Source organism: Symphodus melops (assembly GCF_947650265.1).
Source record: "Symphodus melops genome assembly, chromosome: 5".
NCBI classification, from domain to species: domain Eukaryota; kingdom Metazoa; phylum Chordata; class Actinopteri; order Labriformes; family Labridae; genus Symphodus; species Symphodus melops.
The window spans coordinates 27,877,266-27,893,600 of NC_136695.1; the positions used below are offsets into that span (position 1 = coordinate 27,877,266).

General features: G+C 43.1%; 2 protein-coding genes and 1 long non-coding RNA gene across 3 annotated transcripts; 1 reads left to right on the forward strand and 2 right to left on the reverse strand.

The window, feature by feature from the left end:
- Window positions 1-1,592: 1,592 nt before the first annotated feature.
- On the reverse strand, window positions 1,593-4,320 carry LOC306824273. The gene is made up of 2 exons (XR_013779118.1): window positions 3,834-4,320; window positions 1,593-1,944 (listed from the first exon to the last, which is right to left on the reverse strand). It is a non-coding gene; the product is annotated as an uncharacterized lncRNA (long non-coding RNA).
- Window positions 4,321-4,404: 84 nt separating this feature from the next.
- On the forward strand, window positions 4,405-11,647 carry LOC306823933 (antigen peptide transporter 1-like). Its single transcript, XM_079343870.1, has 4 exons — window positions 4,405-4,445; window positions 5,946-6,143; window positions 6,634-6,762; window positions 10,970-11,647. The coding sequence occupies exons 1-4, from the start codon at window positions 4,431-4,433 to the stop codon at window positions 10,973-10,975; spliced, it is 348 nt and encodes a 115-aa protein (XP_079199996.1). The 5' UTR covers window positions 4,405-4,430; the 3' UTR covers window positions 10,976-11,647.
- Window positions 11,648-12,230: 583 nt separating this feature from the next.
- LOC306824750 (apoptosis-associated speck-like protein containing a CARD) lies at window positions 12,231-15,345 on the reverse strand. Its single transcript, XM_079345073.1, has 5 exons — window positions 15,033-15,345; window positions 14,722-14,762; window positions 13,614-13,658; window positions 13,477-13,524; window positions 12,231-12,958 (listed from the first exon to the last, which is right to left on the reverse strand). The coding sequence occupies exons 1-5, from the start codon at window positions 15,242-15,244 to the stop codon at window positions 12,705-12,707; spliced, it is 600 nt and encodes a 199-aa protein (XP_079201199.1). The 5' UTR covers window positions 15,245-15,345; the 3' UTR covers window positions 12,231-12,704.
- Window positions 15,346-16,335: the final 990 nt, after the last annotated feature.

Consider the following 16,335-nt stretch of genomic DNA (forward strand, 5'->3'; position numbering starts at 1 on the left):
GTGTGTATCAGTACATGAATCTCTGCTCTTGATGGGAACATTTTTTTACATACAGAGCTGTTGAAATGTTTTATAAAGCACTCTGTAAGCGGGTCAGTAAATATCGAGACCAAAACAAAAGAAACATTGCAAACAAGACTGTTTATTGAAAGCCACAAAATCTGAACATTCATTTGACGTCTTGGTTCAGCATGCAGAAACGTAAAAAAACCCCTGAACCCCAGAGAAGTCTGTTGAAACCAAACAGCTCAGGTTAACGGTGCATACAGAACAATTATTACGAACTAAATAAAGCAGAATTACTTCAATCGTGTGGATTTGTCTGCTGAAAAGATCAAACTGACAGAAGACTCATTTTGGAGTCTGTTTTGTGATTTTTTTTTAAACTGAACATCGTTAAAATGCACGTCTGACCTTTTTTCTCGATTCCTACAGGAATTCATTAATTGGCATTACAGATATTTTGAATTTTCCTTCTTTTGCAAACAAGCCTGTGACGTTTGCAATAATCGAGGCGAGAGAATGTTTTAGAACAAACTGAACAGCTAAATGGTTTCTCTCCTGAGTGAACTGCCGAATGGGACTTCAGATGTCCATTCTGTGCAAATCTTTTACCACAAACTGAACAGCTAAATGGTTTCTCTCCTGAGTGAACTGCCGAGTGGGACTTCAGATGTCCATTTCGTACAAATCTTTTACCACAAACTGAACAGCTAAATGGTTTCTCTCCTGAGTGAACTGCCAAGTGGGACTTCAGATGTCCAGTCTGTGCAAATCTTTTACCACAAACTGAACAGCTAAATGGTTTCTCTCCTGAGTGAACTGCAGAGTGTCGCCTCAGACATCCATTCAGTGCAAATCTTTTACCACAAACTGAACAGCTAAATTGTTTCTCTCCTGAGTGAATTGCAGAGTGTCGCCTCAGACATCCATTCAGTGCAAATCTTTTACCACAAAATGAACAGCTAAATGGTTTCTCTCCTGAGTGAACTGCAGAGTGGGACTTCAGATGTCCATTTCGTACAAATCTTTTACCACAAACTGAACAGCTAAATGGTTTCTCTCCTGAGTGAACTGCAGAGTGTCGCCTCAGACATCCATTCCGTGCAAATCTTTTACCACAAACTGAACAGCTGAATGGTTTCTCTCTTGTGTGGGTCCTCATGTGTTTAACAACATCTGCTCTAGAAGAACAAGTTTTTTTACAAAGTGAACAGCTGAATCTTTTGCAAGTCAAAAGTTTCACTCCTGTTAGGATTCCTTTTTGTTTTTTTAGTTTCTTTTGTCCGAAGCTTGTAGCACATTCAGAGGAGCTAACTGGTATTTTACCTGTATTACATACCACATTACTCTCAGGTACGTCTTTGTTTTGCACAGGGTTTAAAACTTCCTGAGGATTTCTGGCCCCCTCATAAACCCAACTTGTGTCATCTGTCTTTGATTCAGAGAGTGAAGTGTTGTCAGGAGTATCTGGTATGTCTTTGTTTGGCAGAAGTTGTAAACCTTCCTGAGGTTCATCTCTCTCCTTCCAATCACCTCTGTCATCAGCATCAGATCCAAAAAAGTGTGAAGTCTTGTCAGGAATATCTGGCTGTAAATGACTGTCTGGATTAAAGTCTCTGCCTGGTTCTGCTCCTCCACATTCCTCTCCACCAGCTTCTGTTTTCATATGCTGAGTGTCTATGCTCTCTTCACTTTGGTTTTCATGAAGTTGTGAGAACTGAGGTTTCTCTTTGTCTTCTTTTTCCGTCTTCACAGGGATAAGCTTGAATGTTAACGTGCTGATATCAAACTCGTCTGACCCTTGAAGCTGCTCTCCTTCCTGTCTGCCCCAGAGTTCCTTCTCTTCATCTTTAATTTGCGGGTCGTTCTGGTCCAGTCTAGGGCTCAGATCCTGCTGCTCAGAGGAAAGTTCACCTCGACTCACCACCAAGTGATGGACGTCTGTGAAAAAAGTGAAATACATAAAGTTATAAAAACCTAAATTTCCTCATCAGATTAAACCACTGATAGCACTACTTTATAGAGGGTATGCATGAGACGTCTCAGTGGGCGGAGTCACTGCACTTCAAGGCAGCGAGTAACAGAAAGCTCATAGTGGTGTCAGGAAGCAGAATATAGCTTTAAATTAGAGCTGCAGGGGGCGCCGATAGCTCAGCGGCAGCGACTGCGCGCGTACCATGTTGCGAGGCCTTGCTCCTCGCGCGGGCGGCCCGGGTTCGCGTCCGGCCTGTGGCCACTTTCCCGCATGTCTCTCCCCACTCTCTCCCCCTTTCCGACTCTATCTGTCCTATCAATAAAGGCAAAAAGGCCAAAAATAATCCTTAAAAAAAAAAAATTAGAGCTGCAGCTATTGAATATTTTAGTAATCGAGTATTCTATCTAATATCCTGTCAATTAATCGAGTAATCGAATAAATCATACTTTTGCTTAATTAAGGTTTAACTCGTCTTGGGTCGTCCCTACAAACCTGCTTCTTTGCAGTTACCGTGGTAACACCTGCTTGTTACAGCCAACCACCTCTGCTCTACAGCTGCTGACACTCACCATATTACTGACAGGGTCCCAAATTAACTTTTTGATTCACTGGTCGAGGCGGCAGGTAAATTAAAAATACAGGCCAAACACGTTTTAATGGCTGAAATAACAAATACTGTTTTGTGTAGCCTACACATCTGTTACAGTACATTTAATTGAGAAAGCATTATGTTCTGTTGAATCAATCACAGAATCAATCATTATGTCAGATCAGGAGATTGAGAAACTTTAAATATATATTTGCTAAATTATTATTGCACAAACAAGTTCTGTCTTGATTTAGCCTTGAAGACATTAGACATTTCATATAATCAGCCTGTATATTGTTAAAAGTGTATCTCTGTCTGCTCCTGCAGCGCGTGCATTCAGCACGCTCACAGACTACAGAGACCATAGACGTGTCTATGACAGAGACTGTGAGAGGACGCTGCTATCGTTATGTTAGCTGCAAACACGGAGAGAGTGAACGGAGAAAAGCCGACCGTTTGACCGGATCACGTGTTCCCGACTGGGTCGTATGGATCACGGATCAACTGTGTGCTGACTAAAAGTTAAAAGGGGCGCGCCGCGCTCACGTGTGCGTTAGCGTTAAAGTGTCTGTGTGTCAGAGAGAGAGGAGCAGGTAGCTGCAGCTACATTAAACGTGTTTTATACACAAACCAAAGTTTTGATGACGCAAAAAATTAAAAAAAGAACTTAACGAAGCCTCGAGGCAGCGAAAATTCCTCGATGAATTTTTGTAATCGAATTATTCGAGTTATTCGAGGAATCGTTTCAGTTCTACTTTAAATCTTTTGAAAAGTGCAGTCTTTTCTGTAATGACGGGGCCTCGGGGTTCAACAATCTATCACTCCACATCGATGCTTTGATTGGTTGAACAAAGATTCAATCAAATCTGTGTACAGTGAAAAGATCAATAAATGACCTCATCTTTAAGACACGCTTTTAATTTGAAATTTCCCCCACATGAATACTTCATATGCTGAGTTCCAGTTAAAAAGCAAATATGTTTCCCGCATTTTTGGGTAGGCAGCGTAATAAGTTTCTCTGTTCAGCCTAGAGGTGTTATTTTTCATTTCCAAACATTCCAAACCTTTTCCTCTCGCTCCACACAATAAACGCTATCCTCCGCTAACACACGTTGATCAACGGACGTCAACGTTCGTGACGCAGCGTTTATTTGACGTGTACATGAGGTTCAAAAACGAGTTTATCAGAGACATAAACCGATTACTAGTGGAAGAAATGTCAAATAAATAGGAAATAAATAGGCATAAAAAAACCCCAATACAAACCTAATCTGTGTAAGCGAACTTCTGGGTTGAAAGCAGCATCCAGCAGGTGGCGTTGTCTTTTCTTTTCCTCTTTTAAAAGACAGATTTCCTCCTCATATTCTGCTTTTGTTCTTTCAAACTGCTCCAACATGTCGTCAGCAGCTGCAATCAGCCTCTGTTCGACGACAGCTTTCAGCAACTGAGCTTCAGACATTTCATCCAAATCGCAGAAACTTTCAAAACTCAGTTTAAATGAAAAGTGACCGTTGACGAACCGTTAACTTCGAGCTCACGCGCTTAGCTAACTTCATGACGCTAACCGCCGTTAAAAGTAAACCAAGAAGAAGCAGAAGAAGATAACTTCATGTCTCAGTTTAAGAATAAAAAGCGACAAGAAACCTCCAGAAGCTCTGTTCAGGTTCAGCTGTATAACCGAGAGGTCTCCTCCGTGAGGACGGGAAGTGCAGCGGTGTAGCTGGACTTTTGACGGGCGCGCGTGGTAACCATAGTAACGGAAAGCGCGCGGGGGGGGGGGGGGGGGGGGGGGGGGGGGAGTGACGACATGTAAATGACGATTGCATTTGTCTTTTTGTTTTTGTTTTTTGTTTTAGTCAACATATGTTCCGAGTATCGGTGAGTTGCTGATTTTGCTTCTCAATAGAAAGTCATTTCATGCTCTTCTTGTGTTCTTCGTCAATATAGGAGCCATAAGATAGTAAAGGTAAGGAAGTTAACAACGTCACAGTTCACTTTTACCAAAGCGATTAGTATCAACACCTTCAATTCTCAGGGATTATGAACTTTTTAGTGAATAAGGTAAAGTCACTTGTTCCTATATATTTGTATGCACCCTTATAAAACCTGTTTTGTAAACTCTCCTTGCTGGGAATCGTCACACAGTTGAAAACGTGTCTTTTTCAACTCACAAATCGGAACCAGTGAAGCATGTTCATGAAAAGAGTCTGTAAAGGCCAATAATTTGACTCCTTTTAGTTTTCGTCTGTGGTGGAGTTTTGGGGCTTTCATTTTTGAAGGATTCCTTTAACCGGAAGTGCGGTACAACGGTAGTTTTGGCAACGAAGAAGAGCAAAAAGACGTTGATAGAGAGTGAGAAGTTAAAGAGTACAGAAACATTGAAGAAAACAGTCTTTTGGCATCAGTCAATTGGGGAACAAGGTTGGTACAATTACATAAAGAATAGTTCAGTTATGTAAATGTTTATTGCAAATGTATGACGTTCTATAAAGTTAAGGGAGGAAATTAATGAGCTGCTCAGTTAAAACACGTTTGTAATTATTGTCTGTTTTTTGCTCAGCTCTTACGTTGATGAATGACACCGACGGACATTAAAGGCATTTATCACCAGTTCTGGCCTTCTTTATATTGACTGGATGCTACAGAGTCCACATTGATAAGTGATTACCGGTAATGACTATTATTGATCTTTTAATGCAACTGTCTTTTAGAAACCTTTCCCACTCACTAAATACTGGCAACTGCACAGAGAAAACTGGATTACAAATTCTTGTAAGAGTATAAAGTATGTAAATATTAATAGATGTTTATAACAGACAGAATTCTCCTCTCTTTGTATTTATGGGCAATAATAATAATAATTTACTGACAACATGTTTACCTTGTTGTTGAGGTTAAAGAAAAAGAACAACTCGTGTCCCATGTGTCCGCTGTACCGTGAAGACAAAGTGACATATTGTTCAAAGAAAATTGGGACTTTTTTTCGTGGCCATGTCTTTAAGTCAGTGTTAAACTTAATTAAGAGTCCAGGACTTAAATGTGGTAAATATATATAAATGTGGGACAGACGTCAATGCCAAACGTGTGCACAGCAAAGACACAATTAGAGCATCAATTTAAAAGAAATTAGAAATCATGACCTGGTGTGACCTGCTGCATGTGGGGAGAGAGGGAGGCAGACATGTTGATATGGCTCATATGCAAACTGATCAACACCTCCTGTTTAGAGGCCTCTTCATGAGAGCGGCCTGTATTTGTCGAAACCTGCAGAAACCCCCGGCTAGTAAAATGGACTGGGCCTTAAATGATCACGGGGTTTTATTTGAAGTTGTACTGTATTTATAAAAGTCATAAATGCGATTTAATCCACATTTCCAGAAAATTGCTGCTAAAGTTCAGGCGTCGCTGGCGAAGGCCAACCAGGTGGCCACAGAAACCTTCTCCTGCATGAAGACGGTGAGGAGCTTTGCCAACGAGGACAGAGAGACGGAGAGGTACAGACGGCAGCTGGACAACACGTACGCTCTGAATAAACAGGAAGCAGCAGCGTATGCCGCCTCCACCTGGGCAAACAGCGTAAGTGCATTCTTCAACCAAGCGACACCTTCCAGTGTGGAAAAATGAAGCCGATGTAGAAGTGCAAAACAAAAACTGCAGCTCCTCTATAGCCCACTTGAGACTTCATGAAAAAGTCTGAACTTAAAACTCCCATTCATTTTCTCCACAGCAGATTTGATCATTAGCCTCAGTGTCATAAACGTCCAACACGAGCTGATGAAACGATGGATTGTGCTCCAATAGGAGACACGACTTTGAATGCCATCAACCTTGTTTTAAGAAAAAAAAAACATAGTTTATTTGTGATATCAGAGATAGAGTCACAGCGTCTTCTCTGATTGGTGGAGCTCGTTGCTGTTTCCCTCTCCTCTACGCAGTGTGTAGTTACATTTGTGTGATCAGAGGCTTGGCTGAGCTAACGGGTGGGCACGTAGTTAGCCAGCAGGCTTCAGCCTGTGGGTTCAATAATGAATGTGTAACATGTGGATCGTTCTTTGTATTCTCCCAGATGACCACTCTGGCCCTGAAGGTGTGTATTCTGTACTATGGGGGGACTCTGGTGACCAGGGCTACGGTCAGCAGTGGGGACCTGGTGTCATTTGTCCTCTACGAGCTACAGTTTGCCTCTGCTGTTGAGGTGAGCGACGGGCCTGAAATGTCCTTGATCCAACTTTTCCTGTATTTTACTCCAACAAATAAACTGATTTCGACAATTTGAACCTCTTACATTCACCTTAGGCTACATCGTATTCGTTTACTGTGCAGTCTAACGAGTTTGAGGCTAACGTGTCACGGCGAGCCTATACCTAGCCTAGCCTAGCCTCGGGTTGTTTGGCTAATTGGGTTGCTGAGTCTGCTAACATGTTACGACAAGCATACTCCCTCCCGCTTCGCGTCTGGCCCGGACTAAACTCCGGTCGCTAGCATTACTAGCCGGTAGGCTAACACGTTGCGGTGCACCTAACCCGACTTGTTATTCAGTTCCCCCTTTCTGGTCACTATGTCCTCCAGCCCCCGCCAAAGGGCCGGAACCAACCTCCAAGGAGGCTGCATCCCGCCTGTGCCCTGCGTCGTGCGGGGCATCTATCTCAGGCATGGACCCTCACCCGATGTGCATAGTCTGCATGGGCACTAAGCATGCCCAAGCATCCCTGGCTGACCCCCAGTCATGCCCTCACTGTGCATCGATGCCAGAAAAGATTTTGGAACGAAGACTGAGAGTAGCAGTGGCCAACAGTCAGGACCCATGCCTGACAACAGCCGCGCCACAGGCTACTACTAGCACCCATCAGCCGCAAGCTGCGCGCAGGTGGGCGGACATGATGGAGGACGAGTCCCCGGATATGCCTCCACTTTTCGAGGACCTCCTCGGTGTGGAACCGGGCATTGATGAGGCAGATGGCGACGCCAGCTCTGACCTTCTCGACATGGAGGAGATGGAGGATGTGGAGGATGACACCACATTTCCCGTCCAGCAGTCCAGGCCGCCCAGTACATCTGACGTGGCCTCCCCTGTGGACAGCAACTTGTACGAAGTGTGCAAGCGAGCTGCTTCCAAATTAGGGATCCCATGGGCTGCAGCCATGGATGCTGGAGGGACAGAGAGGGACCTCTATGATGGTAAGAGGCTCCCACCAGCCCAATCTCCTGCCAAACAACTCCTTCCTGCAGTACCAGCTTGCATGAAGGAGATGAGCCGTTACTGGTCTTGCCCATTTAAGAGTAAACTCCCCACCAAAGGTTACTCTCAGCTGGAGATTCACAGGATGAAGGACCTGGGGCTGGCCGAACCCCCAGCGGTGGAGCCTTCAGTGGCTTACCACCTTCACCCGAATCGTCGTTCACTCTCGGCATCCAGCAACATCTCTCTGCCTAATAAAATGGAGCGCGTTACTGCCTCCATTTTCCAGAGGATGTTCAAATATGGGGCTCAGTCAGTGTGTTCTCTTAATGCCACGACTCTGCTATCTGCATATCAGGCCGAAATCCTGGAGGAGATGGGCCGCCAACTGGACAGCGGGTCACCTAACCCGGGCCTCTGGAATGAGATTTGTGTTGTTAATGACCTCATCCTACGCTCCTCCCGAGGTGCAGTGCAGGGCTGCGGCCGAATTATGGGACTCGCTGTTGCCGGTGAGAGGGCCTTGTGGCTGAACCTCTCGGGTCTGAGTGATGCACAAAAAGCAGACGTTATGGATGCAGCATTTGATCCTGCTAAGGGTCTTTTCGGTCCCGCCCTGGAGAAAATGAGGGAGACCAGTACTCTCAGAAAACAGGAAGGTGAGGCTTTCGACCTCTGCCTCCCTAGAAAACACACTCCTCGTCCCCCTCCAGCACAGAGGACTGGCTTCGCTGCAGCTGCTGCTGCAGCCAGGGGGAGACAGGGGGGTGCCAGACCACAGAGACAGGCTGCTGGAGAACAAGCCCACCAGCACCCTCGGTCAGGAAATAACAAGCCATGGGGGAAACACTTCTTTGCGGCTGTGGTGGCTAAAAACCGCCCCTCCAACCCCGGGGATGGGAAGAAAAAGAGGTCTTCCTAACTCCCCCTTCTCCTCATCCTCCTTGCAAGAGAGCAAGGACAGAGGAACCAAGCCCCAAAGCTCTATGTTCAGAGGCCCGGACCTTTTCCAGTTCCCCAGGGCTCCTCATACATTTTGTCTCTCCTCATGTTCAAGAGGTGATAGAGCAAGGGCAGCAGACTGTACAGTGTCACCAAGCACTTTCATTTCACAAAGAAATAAAATTAAAGGGTTCAGCCTCGCAACCAGGCCAGGAGCTAAGGGCGAGTTGCAAAAACAAAACAAAAATTAAATTAAACATGTGTCACGCTCCTTCAGTGCCCACAGAGGGAGCTCACGCCCCTCTGTTGGCAGCGCTCCCTCGTCGGGAGTTGGGAGTGACGTCACTAAAGGGAAACCCCCGGGGTCCCGTTTTAGGGCGGGCAGATCGGTGGCGCGCATGCGCAGTACCATCATGGATTCTGTCAATAGTTTCTCGGGGTTATAGACTACAGTTCGCCATGAAACCACCCAGGTTCAACGGTGTGTTAGCTTCAGTAGCCTACGGAGATGCGGCACGTGTCCTGGAGAACGAAATAAAGTCTCTGTTAGACAAACAAGCTATCAGAGCCGTTGCGGACGAAGAAGTAGAAATCGGCTTTTTCTCCCGCTACTTCCTCATTCCGAAGAAGGGGAGCTTGTCTCTCCGTCCTATTTTAGATCTCCGTGTGTTGAACAGACACCTGCGGAAATACACGTTCAGGATGTTAACACACAAAGTACTGTGCCGCTCTATTCGCCCCGGCGATTGGTTTGTGACAATAGATCTCTCAGATGCATATTTTCACATCGCCATTCATCCCACACACAGGAAGTTTCTCAGGTTTGCTTTTCAGGGCAAAGCTTACGAGTACAAAATCATCCCTTTCGGGCTTTCCTTAGCGCCGAGGGTTTTCAGCAAGTGTGTGGAAGCAGCGCTGTCACCGTTACGGAACAGCGGCATCAGAATATTCTCGTACATAGACGATTACCTAATATGGGGTGTCATCCAGGGTTACCATGACGACGGACGCGTCTTTGACAGGTTGGGGAGCAACCTTAATGGGCAGAGCAGTGAACGGCGTTTGGAGCCCGGATCTAGCCCAGGCTCATATAAACGTTTTGGAGCTTTGGGCTGTGTTTTTGGCACTAAAACACTTTCTGGTGTTTCTCCAGGGACAACATGTTTTAATAAAGACAGACAACACCACGGTGGTGGCTTACATCAACCGGCAGGGGGGCACTTGCTCACTTCAGCTGCACAAATTGGCTCGGGAGATAATTATGTGGAGCAGCACCAGGCTCCTGTCTCTCCGAGCGACACATGTGGCAGGCATTTTAAACAGGGGTGCAGACCTTCTGTCACGGGGGAACCCCCTTTACGGGGAGTGGACTCTCCATCCACAGGCGGTGAAACAAATCTGGCAGAGATACGGCCGGGCGGCCGTAGATCTCTTCGCCTCGCAGGAAAACGCTCAGTGTCCACTGTACTTCTCCCTGTCAGACGTGAGCGCTCCTCTGGGCGTAGACGCACTGGCCCATCCATGGCCAAGGGTGCTGCTTTATGCATTTCTACCACTCAGCCTGATCTCTCCCACCCTAGACAGAGTGAGAGAACAGGGTCTCTCGCTGATCCTTGTGGCTCCACGCTGGCCGTCCAAACATTGGGTGGCAGAAATAATTCTGCTTCTGGACGACGAGCCGTGGCCACTCCCTCTACGCAGGGACCTGTTGTCCCAGGCGCGAGGGGAAATCTACCACCCGCATCCAGACCGCATAGCACTGTGGGCCTGGCCCGTGAGAGGTTGAACCTGGATGCAGCGGGTCTGCCTGAGCAGGTTATCGACACCATTCAGCCTTAACAGTAAGCTTCGGGATGCTCATGCAATCCGGGAGTCGTCCATATCTCCCATAGTGAAACACCGAACGAAGTTAGAAAAAGAACTTTGGGTTACTTAACGTAACCTCGGTTCTTTGATAACAGAGTTAGGTGTTTCACCTTCACATCCCTCCTTGCATAGACAAGGTAAGAAACTGGCTAAATGCTGGGCTGCGGTGGTTGACAAAGCTAAGTGTAGCGAGAAGCAGCCCTTTTTCATAGAGGAGGGTGTGTTGATGCGCCGGTGGGTTGCACCTACATATATAGCCAGCGAGACAGGTGACGAGTCCGGTGTGGTGTATCAGCTAGTGCTCCCAAGTAACTGTCGTCAGCAGGTGTTAGTGTTAGGTCATGACCATGTGTGGTCAGGTCATTTGGGTGTTACGAAAACCTATTGTCGTATATTGAAATTTTTTTTGTGCCAGGAATGAGGTCGGAGGTGGCACGTTTCTGCAGAACCTGTCCAGTCTGCCAAGTTGTGGGTAAAACAAACCAACCCGTTCCTCCCGCTCCTTTGCAGCCCATCCCAGCGGTAGGGGAACCGTTTCCACCCAGCGGTAGGGGAGCATGTGCTTGTTGACTGTGTTGGGCCACTCCCGCGAACAAAGTCAGGAAATCAGTTTTTACTTACGCTGATGTGTGTTAACACCTGTTTTCCTGAAGCTATTCCTCTCCGTCGCATTACTGCTGCATCCGTCACAAAGACCTTAACCAAGTTTTTCACCACTTTGGCCTCCCAAAGATTGTGCAAACTGATCAGGGCACTAATTTCATGTTGAGAGTTTTCAAGCAGATTCTTAGTTAGGGAGTCTCCCATTCTGTATCCAGCACTTGTCATCCAGAGTCACAGGGTGCTCTTGAGCGCTGGCATCAAACACTTAAGTCTATGTTAAAGAAGTTCTGCCATGAGACGGGAAAAGACTGGGACGACGGAGTACCATTTGTTCTTTTTGCCATTCGGGATGCGAAGCAGCATATTTTAATGCTTAGTCATATTATCACCTATCTATCCATCCAAACGTCCAAATATTATCATTCATACTGTGCCTGAACATGGCACTAAAATATTCTGATTCATTGCATGTCCTTTCATTTTTCAGACTATAGGCTACATTTACAGTAGGTTAGAGTTTATTGTCTATCTGTTGCATCTGTTTCTCCTTCTCTTAGTTTATTACAGTTCTCACCTTTCCTCCTCTTTGTCTGATCATTTATTGTGTAAACACAGACACTTTATAATGTCATAGGCACACTTAACATTTTGTATTATTTAAGTTATAGGGAATCCAGAATAACCTACATAACATTTTCCAAGCACAAAGATCACTAATGATCAATATGAAACATAATTAATGTAAATATAACGATTCGTGTAAAACTTGTTTCTTTATCTTCCTCTAACTCAGCCTCTTTCTCAGTTATTATTCACAGTTACTCCTACATACCACTGTATGATCGTTTGTAGTTTTAAACTGTATTTGAAAAAGTTTTCCTTCCGACAACATCCAGCTTTACAACAACGTGACTGTAACTTCTCTGAAGAGATACGAAAGAAATATTTTTTTTGGATGAAAATTCACGTTTTTAAAAAACGTTAAGTTAAAGGTAGAAACATGAGCTAATTCTGTATCATTATATTTACTTTACATACAATTTTAGACACTCCAAATATTAAAACAAAGCATACAAATTTGAACATTTTATTAAAGATTAGATAACGGACATCATGAAGCACCATCCAAATGTAAACATTCAACATAGAAACGTTTTAAAACATGAATTAAAAAATATTCTTTAGAAGCATTTTGGATGAATTAAGATAATTCTGTTTTAACTAAGATCAATTAATAAGTTAAAAAAATATAGCTCTTTGTTTGTTGTGAATTGAGTTCATTATTTTTGCATGATTATCAGTATTTGCTGAATCTAAAGACTTATTTTAAATCTCATTATATCGAATAAATTCATGAAGTGAATCAAGCTGATCTGTTCAAACATTAACATGCAGTGGAAAAAGACAAATGAGAAACCAGCATAGAAACATAGATACATTACAATGAATAGTCCCAAATTATTCATGTATGTAAAACCTGGTTGTGTAGACAGTTTACATGTTTGGTCTAAAGAAGATTTCAACCTCAACATTTAGTGATTTTACTTCTAATTGAGGTCGTCAATGAGAAATTTCTCCTCTGTCTGAAGGATTTCGTAGAAGACATCTTTGCTTTTAGCACCAGCTTTCAGGCAACCGCAGAAGAGCTTTCTCATCTTCGCCTGAGAGGTGGGCTGAGCTAGAATCGTTTCGTAACTCTCTTGTTGGAGGACACCTTTCTCGAGGAGATAATCCAGAATGGGATCCACGTTGCTCACTCTCTTGATGAGCTCGGTTTGATGTTTATCCACAAAGTGTTGGTCTGAGAGAAAGGAGAACAAAAACAATCAAGGACTGATGCTGATGATTAATTTAAATTAATAACTCATTTTATCTCTGTTATGCGCCCATATCACTACATTTATTAACCAGTCAGATAGTGTAAGTATCATTGTTATATAGTACCAGTTCTCTTTCACCCAAAGAAATCTGTCTTGGTATTAGATTTTTTTCTCTCCCTAATAACGATATCGACCCCAAAAATTACACATCGGTGGGGCCCTTCTAATAATGTGCACTTTTTACCACAAAAAAACAACATGAAAGTTTATACCTGCTGCTATCCTAGCCGAAGCAAACTCTACTTACATCATAGTGGTGTAAATATTATCATCTAACCCATGCAAATAATGCATAAAGGTATATCTTCTGAACATGTAGAAAATATTCCTTTATACTCCTTATTAGTATGTTTCTTGAGCCTGAACTCTGTTTAGATCGGAAATGTTCAGAAATTACAAAGTGACCTTTACAGTCAAAGAGAGATACATGTCCTCCTACCGCCTGATGTGGTATCTGCACCAGTTGCTCCGCCTGAGGGTCTTGCAGCTAAAAACAAAAAGAATGAAGAAAAGGATTGGATTTGGTTTAGACTTTTTCTTCCACCATGACAAACTGAAAACAGGAAAACAACTCACTGTCGCTGGTCCCGGGTTTTGAGTCAAGTCCAGCTGTCACTTTAACTGCAATAAAAGAAGGACACCGTGTTAGTATGTGATGGAAACAAAACAAGCATAACTGTGAGGTCTGTAAATCTGTTCCTCAAACACAGATGACGCTGCAGAGCAGGGGTCTCCAACCTTCCTTCATCTGAGAGCGATTTTGAAAAAATTTGTTGAACTCAAATTGCGCTCAGGCAATGCTTATCAATAATCTTGAATTCACATCAAGGTCCAAGAAAGAATATTTTACACTTCTTACTGTGCCACATAGTAAGATGTGTTCCTGCAAATTCAAGAAAATATTACTTTACACTTGTTTTTATGGGCCAAATAACCAAATACTGGGAAGAGGTGCATTTAGTGTCGTCGGATTGATTTTTTACACAGTCGGTCAACCTATCAGCGAGCTGCCTGTAGGAGACCCCTGTGGAGAGTCCCGTCTCTTCATGGTGGACCCCCAGGACCAAATAAAGAGCATTTACTTGAATGACCTTTTTATGGCAAATTGATGGTTTTCATTTTTGAATTACCAATATAAGCGTTGTCAAAGTTGTGTCGTTGTTTTGACTGTATTGACAGGTGACACATAAAATGTGCATTCGACCCGCATCTAGAGTTGCACCTTCAGTCAATTTCTCGAGGACTGTATCCTCTGTACATGGAGCAGCCTGCCACCTTAACTGAAAAGACGACCGTGTCTGTTGTTTATTGTCTAACTGTTTGTTCTGTTTTCCTTGTTTGAATTATCCTATATGCTTGTATTTTTATTTAACATGTGAAGTGTCTTTGAGGTTTTGAAAAGCGCTCTATAAATAAAATGCATTATTATTATTATTATATTTGGTTCAAGATCAGCGTGGCATGAGCGAAAGTGAAAGTAAAAAGGCGCGGGCTGTTTAAAAAAAAAAAAAAAAAAACTTAAATATGTGATTTACACTACATTTTGTACTAGTGCAGAAAAAATACATATACATATTAATTAAATGTTGCTTAACGTTGTAGTCTAATTGTTGCACTTTAAATATCGTGCAGCGGAACCTCATTTGTGTTCTGCATGAAACCCTTTAGGTTGTCACATATTTACCGAGTTCCTTGGCTTCATCCTCGCAGTTTATATCTTTCAACAACTCTGTAGCATTAGACATCCTTGCAGCAGTCTTGCGTGGTTACAGTCATCAGAGATGGCAAGCTATCACTAGCTTATTTAGTTAGGGAAGAAAACACAGCACACCTGCTTCTTTGGTCGGAGCTCTTGACGGAGACCATAGACTGTAAAAATACGGAGACCAGTTTTATTATCACGCATGCGCACATGCGGCAAACACAAATTCAGTGACATCACAGCATGTATGTAAATGAACGTGGCTTTGCATCTTATTTCAGATATGCTTAACAAACTCCACAGCCACCTTTACAGCTCCATCCTCGGTAAAGGTAGAAACCAAGACGTTTGTGATGTCTAAGAAGTCTTTTTTCTCCACTTGGTTGCACCGGACGCGCGGCTCCTCCCTGCGATCCAACAGCTTGCTGCGAAACTTTTTAAAGTTAGATTCTGACAGATTCTCCAGCGTGTCTGTTAAATCAGCTTTCTTGGTTTTGGGGGACATTTTTCACTAAGAGGTCCCCCCACGTCTCCTGTGGCCTACTGATTGTCAACAAGTCTACTTATTTCCGGGACAGATCTGTCCTCTCTATACGTCAATGAAAAACATCTTCTTCTTCTTCTTCTTCTTCTTCTTCTTTTAGTTTAATGGCGGGTTACAAACATATCTTAAAGAGGTGTATACCGCCACCTACTGTACCGGAGTATCTAGCTTGATTTTATACTTCTCTATTTAATATCAAGTAAATGAAAATAAAATAAAAAATAAAATAAAAATAACAATAAATAAATAATGACCTAAATCCGATTATATATCTCTACATCTTTCAGAAATTGTATCACAGCTTTCTGTGTTTTCTTGATTCCTTCTCCTGAAGTTCCAAGCAATCCCTCAATACTCCATTTCCTTCCTACCTCTCTTATCTTTTGATTTAGTCTGATCCTCATTCTTCTATATTTTTTGCAATGTAACAATACGTGTTCAACGTTTTCTGTAACTCCACATTCCTCACATTCATCTGTTTCTCTTTTACCTAACAAAAACATTGTGTTATTCAACCCTGTATGGTCAAATCTCATTTTAGTTAAAATGGTCTCCTCTCTTCTATTTTTCCTATTTACTCCTTGTGTATTTATAGATTTCTGTAAATTGTAATATTTCCTCCCATTTTTATTCCTGTCCCATCTGACTTGCCATTTCTTTGTCATTTCTTTTTTGATCAATGTCTTAATTTCGCCTTTACCAAAAGGAACATCTATAAATTCTTCAATTTCAGTAGAAATTTTAGCTATTTGATCTACTTTTTCATTTCCTTCAACTCCTACATGTGCAGGCACCCAACAGAATCTCACATCTATAAGAAGTTTATGTAATCTAAACAAACTTTGATGAATTTCTAACATTAAATCTTCTCTATCCGATTTCATATTCTGGATACTATAGAGCAGGGTTTCTTAACCTTTTTGACCTCGGGGCCCAACATTTTCAGGGCGAGGTAGTCTGGGGCCCAATCAAGTAAACGTTTCTGATATAACTTTTGCGGTCATTTTTATTTAATAGCTATTTGTGTCACTATGCAGTAATACTCTTCTTCA

What these genes read in the sequence shown, in the direction of transcription:
- LOC306823933 (XM_079343870.1), top strand. An exon ending in CCTCCACCTGGGCAAACAGC is followed by an intron (nt 6,144 to 6,633) that starts GTAAGTGCATTC and finishes GTATTCTCCCAG; the next exon opens with ATGACCACTCTGGCCCTGAA.
- LOC306824750 (XM_079345073.1), bottom strand. Translation starts at nt 15,244, where the DNA reads ATGTCCCCCAAAACCAAGAAAGCTGATTTAACAGACACGCTGGAGAAT. An exon ending in GGATGAAGCCAAGGAACTCG is followed by an intron (nt 13,659 to 14,721) that starts GTAAATATGTGA and finishes CTTTTATTGCAG; the next exon opens with TTAAAGTGACAGCTGGACTT. An exon ending in TGCAGATACCACATCAGGCG is followed by an intron (nt 12,959 to 13,476) that starts GTAGGAGGACAT and finishes CCTTTCTCTCAG; the next exon opens with ACCAACACTTTGTGGATAAA.